Source organism: Aulostomus chinensis, chromosome 10 (genome assembly GCF_037954235.1).
Source record: "Aulostomus chinensis isolate RoL2024-O1b breed Wild chromosome 10, RoL_Achi_v1.0, whole genome shotgun sequence".
Lineage (NCBI taxonomy): Eukaryota > Metazoa > Chordata > Actinopteri > Syngnathiformes > Aulostomidae > Aulostomus > Aulostomus chinensis.
This window is the reverse complement of record NC_141329.1, coordinates 4,442,015-4,461,354: the sequence shown is the minus strand read 5'-3', so window position 1 is coordinate 4,461,354 and position 19,340 is coordinate 4,442,015. Positions and strand designations below refer to the sequence as shown.

General features: G+C 43.4%; 1 protein-coding gene across 5 annotated transcripts in view; it reads right to left on the bottom strand.

Annotated features, from left to right (window-relative positions):
* Positions 1 to 19,340, bottom strand: part of hip1 (huntingtin interacting protein 1) — a 46,969-nt gene that overhangs the window by 6,628 nt on the left and 21,001 nt on the right. For 4 of the 5 annotated variants that reach the window (XM_086215673.1, XM_086215674.1, XM_086215676.1 and 1 more), the window contains 20 exons: positions 18,734 to 18,814; positions 17,251 to 17,327; positions 15,978 to 16,039; positions 13,772 to 13,912; positions 12,274 to 12,331; positions 12,029 to 12,104; positions 11,364 to 11,507; positions 10,871 to 10,968; positions 10,634 to 10,706; positions 10,353 to 10,536; positions 9,471 to 9,559; positions 9,172 to 9,288; positions 8,800 to 8,901; positions 6,019 to 6,213; positions 5,752 to 5,899; positions 5,561 to 5,647; positions 4,237 to 4,344; positions 3,173 to 3,309; positions 2,948 to 3,058; positions 2,219 to 2,277 (listed from right to left, as the gene is read on the bottom strand). In XM_086215673.1, the coding sequence (XP_086071799.1) occupies positions 2,219 to 2,277; positions 2,948 to 3,058; positions 3,173 to 3,309; positions 4,237 to 4,344; positions 5,561 to 5,647; positions 5,752 to 5,899; positions 6,019 to 6,213; positions 8,800 to 8,901; positions 9,172 to 9,288; positions 9,471 to 9,559; positions 10,353 to 10,536; positions 10,634 to 10,706; positions 10,871 to 10,968; positions 11,364 to 11,507; positions 12,029 to 12,104; positions 12,274 to 12,331; positions 13,772 to 13,912; positions 15,978 to 16,039; positions 17,251 to 17,327; positions 18,734 to 18,814 (2,147 nt within the window). The other variant, XM_086215677.1, reaches the window with a different exon arrangement.

Genomic DNA, 19,340 nt, shown 5'->3' with positions numbered 1-19,340 from the left:
CAGTAAACAGACTCAAGCAAGGATGGAGCGTTTAAACCATCAGCTGCAGAGCAACATTAGGATGCCAGACTTCACGGTTTCGACTTTGTGGTTGAACCGATGATATTCGTCATACATCAGTCAAGCGTGAAGTCAACAGTCTGCAGCAGAGCTGAAATATCACATGCTGGCATCTTTATGTTCCTCTCCAATTCATTTCTCCAGAAAGTAGAAGTCACGACACTGAAGTTACTTTGTGGAAGAAAACTTGCAAGCGAGCAGAGTTCATCACTCCCCCACCCTCTGAGAGGAGGAGGAGACGCCCAGGTTCATTTCTCCATTTATAAGCCATCATAATCACGAGAACTCATTCAGGACCATTACTTTGCAGGGGGAGCTCATCCAGGAGTCCGCCAGCTACTCGCCAGTCATTTCTTTGCTCTCTGCTCTTTCTCAGCTTGGGCAACCAATCCTACATTCATCCAAACTGAGCGCGTACCTCCAGCAATTACAAACCAATTTGTGCCACAGATATTAACATTGTGTAGCGGGCGACTTCATAGACTTCACTCAACAGGTTTTGGATAAAGTATAAATCCAGAGATCTTGAAGCTCCGCGCTCCTCCACACAGTGTGACATCTGTTTTAGTTATTAGAGAGCTGCTTTACAGCCGGTCTATTCTATAGAAACTAACAAACTGCTAGTGGTTTGTGAACCTCACTGCCTTTGTGCATTTGAAGTGATGAACTCCCGGCCCATTTCAGAGCTGAGTGAACCATTCATCGCTTTATATCAAAATCAAAACATGGCCTTTGGCCTGGTACACATCCCTGCCAAAATCATATCGACATTTCAAAATAGTTTTCAATAAAATATAAATATTCTCACAAGAATGATGATTCCGTCTAACATCATGGATCATATCGAAACTGCAGTATCAGTCAAAATAATCACAATCACACCTCCCCCCCCCCAAAAAATCTTTCAGTGCCGAATCCAAACTATGATTTCATCAGCAAGGGATGAGCACTCAAATGGAAATTTGTCAAAAACTGACATTTAGAACCTCTGAGCAACTGTTGCTTTAACAGCTCTATTTAGAAGTCCTAAATCATCAAAGAACTTGTAGAAGAACTTTTAAGGACAGTGTATGAAATCATAATTTGTTCATTCAAATCAAACTAAAAGTTTGAAATCATTGAGATATCATTTTGGAGTCGTATCACACAGATGTTCAAGTGTTGCGCAGCAATAATGCCCACGTCCAGAGTCAAGCAGTCCTGCTTGTTCTGGGGGACTGAGTGGAGGTGTTGTCATCATCATCACGGATGAGGCAGCCGTCAGAGCCTCCTGCGGTGGGGTGATTACCTCTTACATGCACTGCACAGATCAGCGGCTACGTTTAGCTGAGCTCAGTATTCCACAATCACTCTGGTTTCCATTCCAGGATCGCACGTTATTGTCGGGTGTGAACAGGGTCTGAGAGATCTAAAGATCTGCTCTTCATTCTACGTTCCAGGTTTAACCGAAAAAACACTGATTATATCTTCAAGAACTGAAAACTCTCTTGTTCAAGATCAACTCAGAGTTGGAAGTTTGGTAGTCAGAGTTTGTTTTCAGCAACAGAAAAACTGTCAGCTGTCAAAAATCTGGTTTCCTGTATAATGTGAGATCTAATTTAAGACATTCATCAGTTCCTAAAACTTGTTCTGCCACTTTTCTTGATCTCTCACCAGCAGGCCTGCCAGCTGGGTGTTGACAGGATTTAAGCCCCAGTCTGACCCTCAGCCACAGAGAGGGCTCCTCTGACAGATAGCTCAAGCCTTCTCATGGCCACACTTTCCTCTTAAATCCTAACACAACTGACAGCGATAAAAAGGAGAGAAAACGAAGCAAAGAAAGTAGAAACACTTGTTTGTGGGTCAGCTGTCACTCTAATTTAGGAAGACGTGATATTCCCATAAGTGTAATGAGGTTGATATTTACAAGTTCAAAAGATTCCCTCTCCTGAATTCCACTAAGATGCCAGAGCTTGAGTAAACAAATATTAGTCAGGGGATTTGAGGTTTGAACCCTCCTTTGGAAGATATTAAGCCATATGTTTTCACTTTTGGGCTCGAGGAGATCGTTAAGTTATTGACCAAAAATTTCCTGCAGAGTATTTAAAAAAAAAAAAAAAAAAGGGGCCTGCAGTCTGTTTCCCAGCAGCCTTCAAATGCAGCTCTGATCTGGTCTTACCTCTCGTTGACCTCCATCTTGATCCCTGTATCAACGGCTCGAGACTTGTTGAGCATTTCCTGTTGCGACACACAGATGAGAAGCAGTCGAGTCACTACTCACACAGGAAGAGCACTTCAGCTGCTGATCTGTGGACGTCACTTTTCACTACAGCACAACAAACGCATCCAAATAATGAAGCCAAAGAACTTTTTTTTTTAATATCATCGACTTTGACAGTCACCCTCCAAACTGAAGTCGTGATACTAGACACATTTTCTACCACTTATCCTGTTAAGGGTCACGGGGGGCTGGAACCTATCCCAGCAACATGCCCCCCCCCCCACTAATACCACCTATCTGAAATCAAAGCTTCTTTAGAAGTCAGTATTCTATATGTCTTTATCATTTTGTGGCTAGTCTTTATATAGATAGACTAAGCTAACTAGACCTAGCTAAGCTAACTAAACGTATAAATCATGTGGGCACAGTAACTCCGATTCTATTCCTGCCTCTTTAGACAGTATCAGAGGCATTTCAAACACTGGACTAACTGCTGTGCCTGTGCATAAAAGAGCAATCTACACATCTCACGCACGCACGCACGCACGCACGCACGCACGCACGCACACACACACACACACACACACACACACACACACACACACACACACACACACACACACACACACACACACACACACACACACACACACACACACACACACACACACACACACACACACACACCTCTATCCTGGAAGCAGCTGATTCCACAGCAGCAGATGTGGCGGCCATTTCTTGCTCTACTAGGTCTCCCAGCTCCCCTTGCTGCAGCTCTAAACCTCGAGGACGCAGTTTCTAAACCAAAGACAGAAAGAGAGAGACTGAAGTCATTAAGACTTCCTAGTGGTGTCACAGGATATCTTAATCATTAACACACCAGAACGAACTTCATATTGCAGAGGTTCTGACCTCAGCAGTGGACAGGATGGCCTGTAAAGCGGCCTTCAGCTTGCAGGTGTCCGCCGTCGTCAGGCTCTCCTGATTCTTCATCTGGGAGAGCAGAGCCAGAGCTTCGGAGCCACACGCCTTCACGCTCTCTGACAGAGCTGTTGCAGATGAAGACAAGAACAGGATGGATGCACCAGTTTTTGACCCAATCAATTTCATTTTAATATAAAACATCCCACAAAACACAACTGTGCCCTTTCTGGGTATTTCCAAATATTTCAATGCCAGTATTTGATTCCATGAAATATTTGTCTTCTGTGAACCGTAATGACACAAGTGCTACTTGTAATTATACTGACGTCCCCTCAGGAAGAGCGTTGATGAGTAGCTGAAACTCCGACGGGAAGGGGAGGGGTTACTAAAGCTACCTCTAGAGCAGCTGTTTACCTGAAAACACAGGTCAGCATCACACTGTACACACTCTGACATGTTGTATTCAAATGTTTCAGCAGGGTACAATCAAATCAAGGAGCTCCACGTCAAAGTTACTAGTGAGGCTGCTTTCAGCTCTACATCTTTGATATTTTTTGCAGTACAAAGACCTCCATTATATTTGGACATGTTTCGACTTGCCCCGGCTGCTTCAATCTCCCCAGAGAGAAAATTCTGCAAACACTGCTTGTGTATTAACTCAGCAGTTTTCTTATATCCATGTGAGTACTGACTGCAACAAGGTACTGAAGATTTGTACTACTGGTGAAGAAAAGAAAATAATACTGTAGGACTTTCATAACCCCACAATGGTACTGCAAGTAATATTTACAGCCAAAATGAATGGTAGAGTTGTCTTGTATACCTATAAAACATATAGGCAATACTGTAATATTATTACACAACTTCTCATGACTAGAGACATTAACTACTCATAAACATGTTAGAACACGCCAGGGCTGTCGCAGCCACTCACCCAAGGTTACTATCAGGACGTACACACACACACACACACACACACACACACACACACACACACACACACACACACACACACACACACACACACACACACACACACACACACAACTTACCATCAGCTTGCTCCACAGGCACCATGTGAGAGGTGGCACTACCCTGAACAATGGTGTCGCCCACTAGGTGACCACACTGGGTCACTACTCGTACCAGCTCAGACACTCCTGTGCAAAAACACATCACAAAAACACTCTCAGCAAATCCAAATGTTGTAGGAAGAAGGAACTCTCACATTTCTGGGTCTTAAACCTGCAAAAAAAAAGAGAGGCTTTAGCAGTGATTAGCTATCATAGCATATTTGTCCTTGTACAGCTAACACCTGTTTGCTAGCTTAAAAGCTGCAACTAACAATAACAGTGAGCCCACAAGGACAAAAATGGTATTCAAATGTTACTTTCACACCTGTAGTTCCAGGTCTTTTTTGGTTTTCCCACCACATAGGGGCAGCATAGATAACACTTTGTAGAAGTGCCTATTGACACATCTACCAGGCTCAGACCGACATTAGCATGCATCTGGAGTTGTGTTTGTGTCCACTCAGTGAACGAAACTGCAAAATTCATTCTGTGAAACCTCAGGGTCTCTACAACCCCTGGGGAAATGCCCAACTCTTTAGTTGCAAAACCTGCCACCGTGTTGACTGTCTGTCCACGGTTAAGTGCTGAACAGGTAGCACACAGAAGAGTTGTGCCCAAAATAAATCACTGCTGTTGGGGAGGGATAAACCACCGGGTCAGGTAAACAATTTTGGAAGGTTTATTACAACAACAAACCCTTTGACATTATGAAGAGTCACTTGATTTATTGGCTATCATGAAATATTGAATGAAGACCACTGTCTTTTCATCAAAGATTGTACGATGGTTTCTCTCACGCTCACATGCACATATTTGCGCCACACAAAAAAGAACGTGGAACACTCTGCACGTGAGCCGAATGTTTGCAGGAATGACTCAAAGGACCGGCTTCTCTGTTTCCACTGTGGTGAAAGCTAACAAGATAACACAACACTTTGGCAAAAACTTTCATAAATTCTAAACTGGCTGAAAGAAGGAGGAAGCAGAACAAGCAGAGCAGAATGAAACATAACAAACAGCAAACTAGTCACCATTGGTTTAATCCGATGATACCTAGATGCTGCTGTTCAGACATGCTCAGGATTTGTGGTCAAAGTTGTTGCAAAACTATTAACTGAGTCTGATGTGGACCAATCAGCATCGAGCCCCGCCTAAGTACAGGTATGAATCCCTGCATGATGGGCATGGTTGAACCTGGTTAACCTTTTCCAATGAAAAGACCATTTGGTTGAAGATAAAATGGCTGTAATTGAACAAATGTCTGAAGTTACATACAATTCCATCCAATGTGAAGCCCTCTCACCTGTGTTGTCAGCTGTGAAGGCCTCAATGGCAGACTGGAGCCGGTCCATACAGTCTGAAGAGGCCTGACATCTGGATGCTAGGTAGTCTGCAGAGACACACACAGATGAGACACTTCGCAGAGGTTATGAGACACATCACCATACAGCTGAACTGAAGCACATCACAAAGTGTGAGTCCGCGGGGTCCGACCTGCTGAGCTGGTGCAGCTGATGTGTGCCGGGTCATCAATCTGAGCCAGCGAGTCCTTGATGATCCTCTCTGCCTCCTCCACAGCTCCCTGCAGACTGGACCAGCGCGCTGCTACCAGCTGGCTCTCCAGCGCCTGCTCCCTGCTCTCCTGTATATGCACGTTTGGAATGATTTTATAAAAACAAGAATGTTAGACACTTTGATCTCGGCGATTCCCTCATTCAGACTCAATAAGACCACTGGTTTGACTTATTACGAGTTCTTCACCTTCTCATTGAGCTGGTTCTGGAGGGCCTCTGCCGTCTTCACGCCACTCTCCCTCTCACTGGCCAACGAGCTCTGGACTTGCTCTAGCTCCTCCCCCCGAGCAGCCAGCTCCGCCTCTGCTTTAGACAAGGACCCGGCAAGCTCCGCCTTCTCAGACTCCAGGGTGGCGAGCTGAGTACTGAGCGCCTCACTTGACTGCGGAAGGAAGAAAATAAATTTGGGGGATGTAACAATGACAAAAAATGATTTCAAGGCCCGACGATGACAGGAAGACATGTTTAGGATTCGACGTAGCTATCATGACATGTCAGGATGTGGCGCTGAATGATAACCTCGCAATAAAAACACTCTGACTTCAGCCTCTCATTACAACAATACTGCCTGTATTTAGCTTGAGGATTGGCAGAGAGTAGCCAGAGAGGTTTGAGCTGAGGTCAAGTTTACAATCAAATAAACAATGGGAAGTTGTGGTTGTGCAACTTGGCAGCAACACAAGTGAACATTTTCACCAGATCCTGGGAGCTGGAGGGTTGTGTTACTCTCTCAGGGGAATGTGAACAAAACTGGAGGTTTTTGAATTCAGGGGTGAATAAAAAAACAAACAAACAAACAAACAAAAAACTAAACAGGTGAGAGACTTACAGCCTGGGCGTCAGCAGGTCCGACAGAGTGGGAGATGAATGAGAAAAAGAATTTCAAGAACAATTTTTAGGATGCGGCAGGCATGTGACAGGAGGAATAAACGTGGGCGGTGTGTGAAAAAGACTGTGGAGATTAGTGAGATGGAGGACGGACAGAGATAATACTACAGGAGGCTGAGAGGAGCGGTGTGGTATGGAACATCCATATCTGGTGAGCTCAAGAGTTGAGTTCTGCATCTACATCTGAAACCCCTCCCATCTAGAACCAGAACGAAAAACTAGATAAGAATCAACCGATCAGAACTGCCTTCAGCCTGCTCTCCCACTCCAACATTAACGTAGATCCTGACTGGTTCTCATTCTCATGCAGAAACAGACTCTAAAACAGCTATTAAAAAAAAAAAAAAAAAGGGTGACGCATTGGCAGGTTTTCTCAGAAGAAAAGACATTTTCTCCATTCTTCTGATTTGATGTGTGAAGTTTCGTTACGTCCATCAGTCTAGATAGGAGAGGTAGGATAAGGTCTTACTGAATGTAATCTCAATAGTTTTTTTTTGGGATATAAACTCCAAAAACTGCTCATTGATAGATTTTTTTTTTTGGTCTAAAAACATTCAAGGAAAAAGCCTGTGCTTCTAAGGATGCAATCTCTTCACTCAAGCCCCGTGCCCCTCCGAGAAACTTCCATTTTTTGCTAAGCCATTACTATGCCTGCGTCAATACAAACAGTATAAACCTCAGCTCCTATAATAAGTCTGTAATCATCCTCAGAAGGTGCATATTTAGTGAAGGGTTCGATTAATTCCTTCAGCAGCCTGTTGTAAATATCGACTTGGCATCTCCAAGTTTCACAAGTTTGACAAACACAGCTAGAGAGGATTAAGATGACAAGTAGGGGGTGAAGGCGCTGTTGTTAAAATATCTTCCCCTCACTGAAAGCCTGTTCATTCAATTTGATACGATAATTTATTGGTGTAGTCAGCGACAGAGGGATGATGGTGAGGAGGGGACTGAAAGGACCCTGTTAAATCAATTCGTTGCACATTGTCTTCAGGACACGGTGCAAGTGAGTCGTGTCCAATCCATTTGAATTAGTTCAATGATGCATAATCAGAGGACAAAGGGCCTTCATTTATCTCAAAATTAATAACGGCTGTGTTTTGGGCGTAACATGAATTATAAAAAGATAAGGGCATCATCTCCCTCTAAGAGCCAGGTGTGCCTACACATTGGCTCCGCTGAAACAGTTTTCACTCATCAGCCCCCCCCCCCCCAAAAAACAACAACAAAAAATAACTTCTAAAGCTAAAAGTTTAGTTGTGCTTCCTCTGGGGACTTTCCTCTGTCCTACTGTGTTTCAGTTTGGCTGTTTAAATGTTCCATGATATTTGCAACAGGGACGTTTCTGCACGCACAGAACCGCTTACGATAACCGAGAGTCGCCTTTCTGACCTGCAGAGGTAGAAGACGCAGGAAAAAAAAAAAAATCTGATTTTGGTGAAACATGAGCATGAGCCAAGGAAGAACCCATTCCATTTTGGAGGAGATCCAGGATCCTTTTTTTGACCACTCTCTGTCACATGGAAATCAAGGAAACTTGTAGACTTCATTAATTTCTGATTCAATAATCACAGGGACCTTTATAAACAAAAATCAGGCATATTCTGAAACACCATGGTTTCTGCTGCTGAGTTGAATATAATATAAGAGAGAGTGGGTGGTTGATCTTGGCGGGGGCCTGTGATATCAGAGCACCCGTCCAGTTTTTCATTATTTTGCGTTTATTTGATTCTCTATGTACGGAGTGGTGAGTAAGGAGCCCTGGAGTGGCCATGGACAGAATTTATTTATTTGTGGGCACATAGAGAGGAATACAAATCTGAGACCATGATCTTCAATGTAATCAAATTCTGGCCACTAAATAGAACGTGTTGCCTCTATGGCATCAAAATAATTAACTTGAGGGAACACGTTGAATCTTGTGGCCTGAAAATACACGTTTGGCTACTCTGGGGCTCAGGGTGAAGAGACAGGGTTGTGGTATGCATCCAAGGTCTAGACTCAGGGTAATGTGATCGCCGATTCAGCCAGTTACCAAGGTGCCACAGCTAAATATCTTTCTAACAAGTGGAAGAGTGACCTGTTGTGAAGAAGCCATGGTGCTCTTCAGTGAGTCCAGCTCCACCTTGCTGGACACCAGTTCTCTCTGGATCTCCTGAAGCTGCTCCATCTGGTCCCGTTCCTGGATTAAAAAGATATTATTATAATTTATCTATATCTATATATAAAGATGTCCACACATGTCCAACAAGTGACATGTGTGGAACCTTCAGTCAGCTTGACTGTGCTCTTCATGTAGCTCACGCTCCAAGATTAAAGCTTTGCACAGCTCCGCAAAAAGTCTTTTCATCGCCATTGTGGGCTTAAAAATCTCATTTTCCTCTCAGTCAAAGCTCAGGTGACATGCACCCTGCAGCAATGAAGCCGTTTGGTGCTGAAACATATTCCTAACCTGTCTGTCTGCAGTCTCCTGGGCAGCCTTCACCTTCTCCTGCATCTCTTTCCTCACAGCCTCCACTTCATCCTGCGCCGCCCGGGCCACCGTCATCTGCCGGGTCACCTCTGCGTTCTACAACACACACATGAGGTGCAGATGTACCAAAATAATTCAAACACAGGCTGGGTTTTTGCAGCTTGAGGGGAGTATAACAGAACATGAGAAGGACAGAACTTAATTTAACTTTGACGGGACAAGGACACGGAGAAGGGTTTTCCTGAACATTTTATGAGGTGAGAGCGTTTTTTTCTCACTTTCCTCAGCAGGTCTGCATGACTCTGAACCAGCTCGGTGTACTTCTCCTTCAGTTTGGTGTAGCGTTGCTCGTTGGCCTGTGCTTTTCCTGCAAAATAGGGAAACACATCAGTGAACAGAAACAGACGCACACAATTAGCAGGAGGAAACCCAAATTAAAATAATTTGAAATACAGTTAACAAAGACTGAGCTGCTAAATTATTTCGATCCTCTTGTTTTCTTCTTCTTTTTCCTGTTGGTCAACAGGAAAAATAAATGATTTGAAACTATTTTGAGACAGAAGTTTCAGACACAACTGAGAGGGTCCTCCCCACTACTTATGCACTGAGGCTGAAAAAAAAGAAAAAAGGAAAGAGTAGCCGCCATGTTGGTTCCACCACACGACTTCATAGCCGTCTGGTTTGTCTTCGATGTTGCGTTAAAAGGGATTATGCTGAATATCTGGTCTCTTGTGTCTCTGATCTAACCAGAGCAGAAGAATTGGGAAGAGAAAAAAGCTTAAACACCAAGCAGGAAGTCTTTGAAAACTGAATGCAAAATAGACAAGCGCATCCAAAAAAGTTACGACCAGACAGTTCAGCCAAAGTGGGTCAGCGCCCACTGCGAGATCAGCTCCTCTATCACGTGACATTTGTCAACTGTTCTTTGCACAAGGATGCAGTGGATCCTGCCACTAAAAAGCAACAAAACATGTATTCTGTAATAATTTACATCATAATTTATAGAATCAAAGGTGGGTGCTGATAACAGGGAAAACCGGAGTAAAGGATAATAAAAGCAGATGCTTCCATTCAGAACAGACGGGTGACTGAATGGATTGATGAGAATGGTTGGTGTTCTACGGCGAGGTTGCTCAAAGTGGGCTGATGAATCAACTCACTCTCGATCTCTGTCAGGCTCCGCTGCTCTTTCTCTGAATCCTCTCGGACCCTCCGCAGGTCATCCAGCTCCGCCTTCAGGAACTCGCTCTCGCCCGCTGCCTGCAGCCTCAAGTGACTCTGCTCTGCAAGCTCCGCCTCCAGCTCACTAACACGCCCCCTCAACGCCTGACACAATCGACCGCTCTGGCCAGGGAAGATGAAGGAGGGATGAAGAAATGAGAAACCAAGATGGAGATTTGAGATTCTGAGTAGATGAATATTGAGCGGATCTCCTGTTTACCTCCAGTCTGAACGATTCCAACTCTTCTTTTAGGGCCTCGATCTCCCTGGTCAGCTGCTCAATCAAACGGTCTCTGATGGATACAGAAGACATTCACACATATTTGTTGCCATTCATTTGTGCTGAATTTTTTTACAATTTGACAAGTGAAAAGAAAACTGATGTTTATTGTGAATAATTACTGTTATGACATGAATCATCACATAAAACACACGAATGACAGTGTGATGTTCTTACTTGTCGTCCTTGCGCATGCCGTTCTGACTGTTGAAGTTGAAGGGGTCAATAGGAGCCGAGGTACCAAAAAGGTCGTCAAACTTTGTCTCCAAAGGAGCCTTAAAATACAGGAAATCAGCCCATTTCAATTGCAAAACACTGCCTCTTTTACGTCGAGCCTCCCAGTTGTCCAACTGAGTATGAACCAGCTGAAGTTTTTACCAGTGTATGTGATATACAAGCCCAAAGCTTCATGAATGGAAACTCAATTGCGAGCTAAAAAACAACATTGCAATAAATCTGCTCTGATTCAACAATCTCAACAGTTCCTGTTCAGACTGTGTCTGTATGATCTGGCTGTTAGGCAGACGGGTGCCACTCTGGGTCTGTTACGAAAATCTGTGAACACATGACATGCTTGTGACATTATAATTCTTTTTTCCCAAGAAACTAAATAATGCATCTGCAGCTTTTAAGAAGGTACAACTCCAGAAGTCTCATCTTGTTTAGTTACCGGCAGCACGGGGACGTCGGTGTCCACCAAGTCATCTGTCTCCACCACGTGCTCTGACTCAGGGGACGACGACTCGGCGGGGATCACCACAACTGGGCTGATGTGCTCCGACAGAGCAGACGCACGCAGGAAGTTGGGAGGATTCTGGAAAGATCAAGCAACATGTATTCATTCACTTTATTATTTAAAATATTGCAGTTTTCCCTTTTCTGCCTCTGTAGCATTAAGAGAAAGACCTGCATAATACAGTTTCCACTTCATCATCAAAAGTGTATTTCATTTGTGAAGATGTCGGCGTTCATAGCAACCTGGGAGGTTTAGCACATTTACAAAAACGAAGACAAAAATAATGAAAAGCTCGTGCAGCTGCAATGACTTAGAGTCTGATTTTATTACTTTGTATTGGAGCAATAAATTAGATGCATGTAAATAAGATGTTAAAGAATTGCAATACAACTTTCATAACATCTGTGACAGATTAAGACAGCTAAAGGCTATTTGAGCTCCATCCAAGAATAGTCTAAGAGTCTATAAATAACTGACAAATAAATGTAAAACTGGAACAAATGATTAATCTGGTCAGTAAACTGAACCTGCAAAAATGAGCCCGTGATTGTCAGCTTGGGTGTGTTTTATACGTGGAAAAGATTTAGAGCATTCGTCACCTCAGGCAACTGTGGGATCTGAATCAGCCTCTTGAAGTACTGCAAGTTACTGGAGCGATAAAACAGACTCTTTAACCTAAAAGAAGAAAGACAGAAATATGAGGACAGACGAAAGAAAAACAGTAAAAGTGTCAAGAGTGAGAGTTTGAAATTGAAAATTCATTTAGATTCCACAGGATCGATCTCCCTCTCCCTCTCTCTCTCTCTCTCACACACACACACACACACACAGAAGAACGTCTTACTTCTTAAACTGTTCCTGGAAGCGATCTCTGTGGCCCTGAAGAGTGTCTGCTGGAAGGCCTGAACGAACACACACACACACACACACACGCACACACGCACACACACACACGCACGCACAGAGTTCAGGTGCTTTTAATGCATTTACAATATGTTTAAGTGCACTGAAGGATGATGGGATTATTTGATGAATATATCTCAGCCTTCAAGGCTCCAACACGCTTCTGAAACTAAAGACAAGGTCTTTAGATGTAACGTTACCAGTTCATTCAGGGGGAAATTCCAATAACTCTGAGAAGAGTGAAGAAAAGGCAAGAATTTTCACACACAGATATATTTCTCTATGTCATAATGCCTTAAGCAGACATAATTCCCTTCAGACTACACTTGATGTTAGAGTGTGACACCTCTGTGTTCACCGACCATCTGATTTAAGAGGCGGGTCTAAAATATTTGTGACATCACCAATATTTTTAGAAGCAGATCCTGGTCCAATACCCCGCAAATGTAAGTATGAAGTAGAAATTTGAAGGCTCCAGCGCATAAATAAAGAGAATGGCAGACAGAAAGCCAACAAGTAATTAAGAATATATTTGGTGAAACTGATGAGTACAAACAAACCTCCCACAAAACAACACGGAAATCTCAGGATAATATATAAAAATACATTCTTGCATGTGGTAAAATGACTGATCTCTCTGCACCAACCGCCGCCTACATCGCCCCCCCACCCCACCCCTTTCCCCTGCTGTTCAACCGGCCTGCGCTCCCCTCCCATGAACCAGTCTACCATCCAGTTCTCCCATTAAGCTGGCCCGCTCTCCCTGCCTCCCTTGCCTACCAGAAGCTTCCTTCTTCAGCTGTTGTGAACATTTCCATGTTTCCTACATTCTGTGTTATGAACTGTTTTCTTGTCTGTAGCAACATCTACTGCACGTCTGTCCGTCCTGGGTGAGGGATCCCTCCTCTGTTGCTCACCCTGAGGTTTCTCAGATTTTTCCCTGTTAAAAGGGTTTTCTATGGAGTCTTTCCTCAGTTGATGTGAGGGTCTGAGGACAGAGGATGTTGTTATGATGCCATGTGAAGCCCTTTGAGACAAACTGTTTGTAAAAACGAATGGACAATAAAATGAACATGATACATAAATAATACATGGACGTGCAAATAAAATTACCTTGCCTTGCCTTGCCTGATATGGCAGATTTACTGACCAGTGTGTGTGTGTGTGTGTGTGTGTGTGTGTATGTTTCTTTTTGTAAAAGTAGGAGCATTAGATCAGGGTTTAACTCAACTTCTTCCTAGTTTAAAAATGTTCACACATTAAAGACTTTAATGTGATAAGTCCCCTTTATATTTGAGTCAGTGTGTCACAATCACCAAGATCGTTTCCCTTTTGACAAAACTACAGCTCGTAGTTTGACCAGCAGAGGTGTGTTTGCAAATATCTGTGTGTGTGTGTGTGTGTGTGTGTGCGTGTGTGCGTGCATGCGCGCGTCTCACATGAGTGCAGCTTAAAGAGCAGCTTGACGGTGTAGTCGTACAGGTGGCTGCAGTCCAGGATGACCTGGATTAGGGGCGCCAGGCGACACTGGCCCGCCGCCGTCACAGACACCGACCGAGACATATCTAGAGAGCTGAAAACTGGGAGGAATCACACACACACACACACACACACACGCAATCAATACATGCATATTGTTATATATTATACAAAAACTACTGGTACTCAAGAGTCTGATTTTATTAATTTACTACTAAATTTAAACTCCATCCTAATATTTTAATGTACTTCCGTGGTAACAAAATAAGTGGCAATGTGAAAAGTGCCATGTAATAGAGTTCGGAGAACCATGCAAAGAAATATCGCTCTCATGAAGTATCATTACATACAAAACACTAAATAAGTTGTTAAAACTCCAGCAGTGAAAAGGCAAACACAAACTTGCAGGATTCACAATCTGGCCCCGGATAAACATATGGGAATTACATGTCTGTTTCAGTTCAGACACGGGATTCCTGGTACCTCTCCTTTGACCATGAGCCGGGTTTACGCCTGAGGCCAGTCGCCATTCATGATGTTGAAAACACTGACAATCTTAGGTTGTTCTATGTGAAACAACTAAGTGTTTTTGTGTGAAATGGAAATGCACTAATGTTGTCTCATCCATTGTACTTAAATATATTTCACACAATATTAATAAACTGAGTCAAGAATGCCTTTAGTCTTTTATCAATTCTGTCATCAGGAGTGCAAAACCAGACTTCAAATGTTATTTTGTCCCAGGTGATGTCAGACATCCCTGCGAGTTAAACCAATGAAAGCAGCACATTATCCTCTCATGGCTGCTGAAAACACGCAGGAAAAAGGTTCAAAAAGTGTAGCAGAGAGGCAGCAGCAGCAGCAACAACCTCAACACTAGTAGGATTGTCCGCCTCCACCTTTACGGCCCTGTTTCCCTGCCGCCTTGCAGCACCAACCCCAGCGCCAGGCCCCGAGAGCCTCGGTGCACTGCAGAGGCGTGGTTTCCTGCACAGCTCCAAAAAAAAAAACCAGACACCTCATGCCTGGCCTCTTTACCCTTTAAATGACGTGATGCTTTTAAAATACAGACCAGAAGAGGAAGCTGACTAAAGTTTTGAAATTTGGGGCGTGAGATACTTAACCAAACCAGACGCTTTAAGAATTTCCTAGACAAAAAGCTAAAAAAAATAAAAAATAAAAAAAACCAACTATCAATCAAAAACATGAACAAGATGAAAGTTTTGTCCTGACACTGGTGCGGTGTTGAGATTTAAACTCCTCCGGATATGTTGAGGAGTCTAGAAAGAGGTGGAGGAGGGGGACTATAAATTCAGGATACAGAATGAAAGGCATGATAAGAAACATCGGAGTGTAATTTCCTCCTCCTCATTTATGAATGGAGGAGTGAGGCTCCTCCAGTATTTCCTCTGAGCTGCTGGTCACATCCCAGCAGGCTATTTTTAGTTGTGTCCATACTTTAAGAAACATTAACCTGGGATGACTCAGCCAGACAACAACGGGGCTACAGTACGTAACCACTAATAGTTCCATGGCAGCCTGAGTCAGACGAGGTGGGGCTCCGCTGTCGATAACATCAGTCCACGTCTGTCTGAAAGTCTCTATTTCTGTGCACCATTAGAACCTTATCACTCAGCTGTGTCTTCCTGTCAAAGTGTGATGGTTGAGCACCAGTGTGTGTGTGTGTGTGTGTGTGTGTGTGTGTGTGTGTGAAAGAGTGAGCGCGAGCCGTCACGCCCTCATAAGCACAGCTGGTAGCACAGACAGTATAGTTAGATAAGAGCAGCAGTGCAAAGTGTGGTCCAGGGGCTTAATTTGTGCCACCATAAGCTTTGATTTAGCCCGGCAAATCCAAAATAAATAAATAAATACATGAATAAAAAATTAAAATAAAGTAAAATAATGTAAATAGCTGATTATATGTGGTATTTTTCCTTTAGTTTCTTTGTGTGTGAGGTGAAAATGCTCTTTAAATATAGCGGATCCCTAATTATTAGTTGTATATCATTTAATCAGGTAGCAGGGTTCCTGGCACTTCGGTGCAAGTGCTGCAAGAAACTAAAGAGACCACGATGCAAAGATAAAAATACGTTTTAACTACACAATACGTGTTTGCTTTGGCCCTGCGACGGAAAACATTTGGGCACATGGACAAGAGTATCTTACCCCCCAAGAAGAGGTTGAGTTCACACTCCAGGTAGTCGAACATCTCCACCGTCAACTGGAAGCTGGAATGACAAGCAGGAGGAGACATTTTTAAGAGTAATTTTCATTTTGCATTTTTTTCTCATGCAGTAGAGAGGAATGTTATTCTCAGGCAACTGATTTTGCATTTGTAGATTTTTTGATTGTGTTGCTGTGCAACTTTCCTCAAATCAAGACTTATTATTTGAATTATATTACACTTCATTAGATTAATCCAACTGGCACAGTCACTTGTACCTGCATCATAGAGCTGAAGCACGAGCTGGAAATTCAGTGTTTTCTATTGCTCGCTGTCTCCCTCAGCTCATTTTCACATACGTATAAAATACAACTGTTTTGGTGTCAATTGGTTTCTCTCCAGAGAACCCTGGTTTGACTTCACGTTGGGTGGCAGCTGGAGGTTACTCCTGTCACTTGGAGGGTCATGGAGCAACATGTGGGCTTTGTTTCCATTTGGTTACTGTGGTAACCTCAGAACTCTGGCATTGTATAGCGGGAGCTCTAGGTCTCCAGGTGGGGGTTACCTGGCAGGAAGTCTATATACAGAAGAGCCATGTCATGTGATCTCTCTCTGTCTGTCTGCCTGCATACTATGTGCCAATAAAAAGTCAAGCAAGCTATTTTTTTTGGTGTCCTGCGTCGTCCTAAAGTTCTTCCAGGGTCACAACATTATAGTTACTCAACAGACAAAAAGACCAGGAACTTCTGGTTCACAAATCCAATGACAGCGTGGGTGGAACCTTAAAATGTTAACCTTAAGTGTTTTCAATTTTTAACCAGCACTGATAAGTTCAGCTGAAGACCCTGACACACCGGGCTAGTGTGACAAATGGTCAGTATCGGGGGCGTTGGTGTCCAGTTAGTGTTCCTACTAATCAGCCTTCATCTGCAGCTTTTCTGGTTGATTGAGCTTGTTGAATCAATGGCCGTCTTTGATTGGCTGGTCAGTTGCAGACATTCAGGACATGATAAGAGAAACTGTTGTGAGTAAAACAGCAAAATCTCATTCTTTTTTTAAGTACTGATGTTTTTCAAAGCAAAAACACAGGCAGGATCATCATGGAAGGTGTCATGTGTTTTACTCACATGAGCTCTGATGCATAATGATTTCCCAGCTTCGTTTTATTTCTCACTTTTGCGACATAGTTGAGAAATACAACTAAGACCTGCTCAGAGCAGCGGTCCTGGTCAACAACAAGGGCAACAGCTGAGGCAGCAGCAGCAGCACACTCACAAGTTGTTGACGTCATTCTCTCCCGCCTCTTCAAGCTGTCTGTTTGACATCTGTAGGTTGCCGGGGAAACGAGGATTCTGAAAGAGAACCCCACAGGAGAAAATTTCAATCAGAGGCCCCAACGTCCATCTCAGAGGAGTGTTGGAGCTTTTACAAGCAAGTTACTCTGCTTTGCTTAGTACTCCAGCTGAATTTGCAAGGTAATACTTCAGTTTACTGTTACCAGTTACTTTTGGGGTTCTTTTATTTTCTTCTAAATGAAAAAGAAAAGGCTATTATGGACCATTACCAGTGAATTTATAAAGCAGTATACAACACTATTCAGTTTTGTTAAAAGTACAAAAATGATGCCAACACATTAACACGCCGGTAAAAATAAAACATAAATGTACCCTCCCCTTTATCGTATAGTAACCTACCACTGACACTTCTGGAACATCTTCAAGATTAGCAATATTTCCTAAAGAGGTAAAATCTAAATTGTGTTACTGCATAATCATCAAATAAAGTCACAATGATATAACTTTCAGCAAAATGTGCATGTAAAATTATAACTCTGATATTCACGTGCGCCGGTGGCCATGCAGACTAAATGTTTGGGTCGCCTCTCACAACAAGGCACAGATGCTGCAAATGTCTTCTTAGGAAAGTCGATATTGTTTGTCCAAAAAGTTTGTTGCCGCTAGTTTGTGCTGGTACTTTTATATTCTAGTACGCAATCATGTATATACTTCCTCCACCTCTGCTGGCAACTATGTTTTTGAGATGAGTCATTCAAGTAAATTCAGATTTCTCTTACCGGTTTCATGAAACCAAAGAAACCCAACTACCCGAGTGTCTCAGCCTGAGCTCGTCTATTGTCTCTGGGTCCGTTTCCCGGAGTTTAGCAGTTTTGAGGACAGAACCGAGACAAAGCTGTCAGTGTTCTGGATATTTTACCCATGATAAATTACAGAATTATATACAGGTTGGTAAATATGATGCAGACAGACAAGGAAACGCTGATATGTGAATGTGTTTACAGATAAACTGACCTTGACTGACTACGAGGAGTGACTGAATTGCATCTGTGTGCAGCTGCTGTTGATGATGCATCAGGTTTACGGCTGACGATATCTTAGCAATTTTCACCTCAAAACATAAGAGTTGGTCTATAAGCTTGCGAAACAGTTTTCTTTTGTGCCTCGGCAAAGTAACCTGCAAGACAAACCTCATCCTTGGATAAGAACAATCCAACTTTCAGCAGAGCAACAAGTAACCACATCTTCCTGCGATAGCATCAGCGCCGCCTTTCAGTGCCTCCACCTCTTTGCTGGGCTGTCTCGTAAAAAGGCTACATTACCGATTCTTGAGAGGCCATTAGTGTAACAGGCAGAATTTTCGATGTAGCAGAGCGATCCTGGCACTCAAGGGCGAGCCTGAGCCAAAGATAATGAGAGTTGAGCGAGACTGGCACTGGGTTTTATGGGCCGGCCCGACTCACTTTGATGTGAAACTCCATTTTGGTGATGAGCAGTTTGAGGTAGATGCTGCACAGCTTCCCGTAGCCTTCGCTCAGGTGACCCTGGGGGGGAGAACGTGGGTGGATGACAGAGGGAGAAGAGAGAGGCATGATCAAAGGTTGAAACTATCTCTCCTCCTTTTGGAAGAGTTGTTAAAGAATACTGAGGAAATTCACTGTGGCACTTTGGCTGCAGGCAGCTTTCAAAAAGTATGCATAGAGTGATCTGTTTTCAGTCAGGGAGGCAGAGCTGCACCGCAGCAGTCAAATTATTTGGTCTTGCTCTGAAAAACACTGGTTGAGTTTAGAGTTTAGGGTAGGTGTGATCTAGCGTTCACTCTGGTGTGAGACAATGTCCTTCGGCCTGAGTAGGAGGAGGATAAAGTTGAAGAACCCCGGCGATGAGGCCGATTGCCTTTCACTTCCTCTTCCCTCCTGCCTGGGCAGTGTGGGTGGTGATGACACAACAGGAAAGAGAGGCTATGAGCACCATCACAGAAATCCAACTTCCTGTATCTTCCTGCTGGTGACATCAACAAGTAAATCCAGGAATATACTGGATTAGAGCCCAGGATGATGTTGCTTCACT